The 3951-nt window shown below is 36.2% G+C and overlaps 1 protein-coding gene across 1 annotated transcript; it reads left to right on the top strand.

Annotated features, from left to right (window-relative positions):
* Positions 1-1022: 1022 nt before the first annotated feature.
* On the top strand, positions 1023-2258 carry LOC132642241 (S-adenosyl-L-methionine:benzoic acid/salicylic acid carboxyl methyltransferase 3-like). The gene is made up of 2 exons (XM_060359495.1): positions 1023-1148; positions 1566-2258. The coding sequence occupies exons 1-2, from the start codon at positions 1083-1085 to the stop codon at positions 1890-1892; spliced, it is 393 nt and encodes a 130-aa protein (XP_060215478.1). The 5' UTR covers positions 1023-1082; the 3' UTR covers positions 1893-2258.
* The last annotated feature ends 1693 nt before the right edge of the window (positions 2259-3951 follow it).

The raw sequence follows: 3951 nt of genomic DNA, 5'->3' as shown, positions 1-3951 counted from the left end.
ATCAATGTAGTCCTGAGGGTCTTCATCTTTCTTCGTCCCCGTGAATACTGGGGGATTCATTCTGAGAAAATCCTTCGCCTTAGAAGACTCTCCATTACCTCCTGCACTTGACCCAAATTCCTGACGTTGGGCCTGAGCTGCTACCAGCTGGGTGAGCATGTTGATAGCACTCCTAACATCCCTATCTGAAGCATTAGGAGGTGTAACGGTAGAGGCGGTTGGAGCTGTTGCCTGAGTCGGAACAGTATCTTCGTGAGCTACTTCGGCGGCAGCCTTTGGCTGGTGGCTGTGTTTTTCTTCTTGTAAGTTCTTTTGTAAGGCATTTTCTGAAAACACGTATACGCACGAATTAGGAAATCATCCTAAAAATACTGCTCTAACTGCACGATCTAGATTATGAAAGAAATTAGACAATCCTGAATGTCTTGGTGGTCAACTGTTTATATGTGTGGGGCCCTCACAAAATAATTATTGATTGAATGTAGCATTAGATTGACAATATCAAATAATAACCGCATTCGAATTTTACTACTACTACATTTGTTAATTGCTAAATGAAACGTCGACTTATCCTAAATGGATAGTTTAGTGGCTCCTGTATCGTGATCTTGAATCACAATGACATTGGAAATATTGCTCTAGCGATTGGTCATTCCTAGTATGATAATATGTAAAGTTGAATTTATGGTTTGACTGGGATTTAATTATTAAGTAAGGGTCCGTTGGTAGAAGGTATAAGTTGGGATATCCCAGCTTATACCTTTTTATCCCACTTATATTGGGATTATTTTATACCATATAAAAGATGGTATAAAATAATCCCAATAGATGGGATAAATTAGCCCGGGATTTTAATCCCGGGATAATTTGGACTATCTACCAAACGACCCCTAAGAGCGTCAGTTATAGTGTATCTGACACACTGAAAGCTCAGAATTGTAGTCGGCATGCATCACTTAAGAGATTCTGGAGTTTAAGGATGAACCAAGTTTGGCTAAACATGGCTTAAAATATAAGGAGCACTATGAGGTACTAACCATGTCATAAAAATCATTGGTTGACCCGTAATTAGCAATAACTAGATGCAATGGTTCGTTTGCTGCAGCAAAAGAGGTGTTTTCCAGTCACTCAAAGAGCTGGTTGCAGAGGTAAAATCAAATTTAAAATACACACACGACCATAGACATAAAACAAAAATTTAACATAATTTGAATAGATATTTAAAATACTATGAAAACGTTATATTTTTGTATAATTTCTTTCCTTTTATTTTATGTCAGTGTTTAATTTGACTATACTAAGAAAGAAAGAAAAACTTTTAAAATTTGTAATTTTAAATATGTCATAATATTTTTGTGATTATAGATAAAAAAAATTAAAATTTATATCTTTTAAGTATAAAAAGTAACCATTCCCTTTTGAGGTCATTACTTTCGAGGCTAATTAGTTTACTCTCTTAAGCTCGTTATAAGCCTGAATAAATCATGAAAATTTTACGGAGCTTTACAAATTGTATATTATCTAACATATAAAAGTTAAACTCATAAATAAAATAATGAATGCAGGGCTCAGTAGAAGAAGAGAAAGTGAATTCATTCAACATTCCTGGATACTGTCCATCTCCTGAAGAAGTGATGTATGTAGTTGAGAAGGAAGGATCTTTCACCATTAATTGCTTGGAAACTTCAGAACTCCATTTAGATGCTTCTGGTGAAAGTATGGCCCAATGTATGAGAGCTGTTGCTGAACCTTTACTTGTCAGTCATTTTGGTGATGGTAATGGTTTGATGGATGATGTGTTCCACAAGTATAGAGAGATCTATGTTAACTGCATGACAAAAGAAGATGCTATGGTCACAAGTGTCATTGTCTGCTTGACCAAAATAAATTAGGCAATCATCCTTGCCTTATATGTGAATAAAAGCTTATCCGCATCGGATATTTAGATCGAATCAATATATGCATGACGTGTGTTTGATTATAGAGTTATTTTACTCAACAATAATTAAGTAACATGTACTTTTACTCCATTAAATCACTTAGCCATGATAAGTTATATTAATTAGTGTACTAATGTTACTGGGCCTCGTTGATCTTGTTCGAGGCATGTGGAGTTTTCAGTAAAAGTGAGCCGTCCTCAATTTATTTGTGGAGCAGCTTCTATCCTTCCTATGCAATATCTTTCTTTTCAGATTATGTATCTCAAACTATGTATTTAATTTGATCTATCTCAAATGCTACTTGATGGATGTATTTGAGTTTAGGCTGTGTTGTCAGGCATCATATTGGTTTTAGAATTTCCATTGCTTTGAGGTCATTCTTATTTCCATGTTCACAGAACTGTTTCAAACAATTACGATGACAAATTTATTGTTGATGGTTCACCTAGCAAGTAGTGGCTTGTTAGGTTCCAGTCACTCTAGATATTTTGTAATATTTTGAGGTCTTAAATTGAACAGACACATCTGTTCATGAAAAGGCATAACTATTCTGAAAAGTCATCTCTCAAAATCTATAAATATAAGGACACTCCAAAAGTAGCATATGAAAAGTTTGCAGGTATAACACAGACTTTATTATATCCTGAAAGAAAGTCAATTCTTCTTCAATTATGTTTACCTATTTTTCTAACAGTCACGACTAGAGATTTTGGATTGTGATATTTATAGATCTCATATCTGTATATATACTTGTCACCTTATATATATGGTACCCCATAATACATAGTATATGTAGAACAATATCATTTGGAGAAAATTTCCTAATTGAGGTCAAAGCCTTACCTCGGTCCGAACTAGCTTAACATTCATGAATTGCTTTTTACGATCCAATTATCCACCACACGAGCTCGATCGGTTCAAAAGAATACTCAACGAGGTTAGACGAATCCATTGAACCCAATTCCACAGGTTGAAATCCAAGTGCAACCCCGAGCCCCGTGGTCAAACCTCGAAATAAATCATGTACCCGAATTACTCATAATCCTACAACTCCTAGTCGAGTCCATTTCAATGTTTAACACATCAATGTAGTAATTCAAGGGCTTAGACCCAAAATCTCCAATTTCTACATGCATTTCCGTGATTTAGATGTCCAAAACCAGTTTGCCTACAGAAACCCTTCATATTTAATTTTGACACCATTGTTGTTTCTCTCTCTGCGATTTCAAATTCAAATTTTAAATTCAGTTCCTTCCAAAAGAAGGTTCCTTGCTAGCTGGGTTTGGACTTTGTAACTTCGGTCGGGTGCTAATGGTCCGTCTTGTTTTGGGCTTTTAGCCTATTAAACAAAAATGAGGAGAAGTGCACAGATACCCGATTGACGTTGTCATTTAATTAATCGGAGAAGGGCCAAATATACTCATGTACTATTGGGAAAGGGCCAACTATACCCCTTATTATAATTTTGGTTCAAATATACCCCTGTCGTTATACTATTGGATCACCCTCCTCCGTTAAAGTTGTCTATGGTGGACCTCCAATCCTACGTGGCATTGATATTTTATGAGGTGGTGCCACGTGGCATTACTACTTCATCACCCCTCCTGACCCATTTTACTCCTTCCCACTTCCACAACTAAAATTTTCTTCCCCCGATCACCATTACCGCGATATTATCCTTCAATGGGACTAAAGTTGAGAGAGAGAAATAATGGACTTCAAATGAAACTCAAACTACTAAGAAATCTGTGGGGTGGATAATGTGGTGGTAATGGTGGCAATAGTGATGGAGGGGAAGGAATTTTTTGTGGTGGAAGTGGGGAGGAGTAAAATGGATTAAGAAAGGGTGATGAGGTGGTAATGTCATGTGACATCCACATCATCAAATATCAGAGCTACGTAAGATAGGAGGTCCACCTTAGACAACTTTAACGGAGAAGGAGTATATATATTTGATCCAATAATATAACTGGAGGGGGATATTTGAACCCAAAGTATAATGAGGGATATA

The sequence above is a fragment of the Lycium barbarum genome, chromosome 5 (assembly GCF_019175385.1).
Source record: "Lycium barbarum isolate Lr01 chromosome 5, ASM1917538v2, whole genome shotgun sequence".
Taxonomy (NCBI): Eukaryota; Viridiplantae; Streptophyta; class Magnoliopsida; order Solanales; family Solanaceae; genus Lycium; species Lycium barbarum.
The sequence above is the reverse complement of the archived record's forward strand: the minus strand, read 5'-3'. Positions and strand labels throughout refer to the sequence as shown.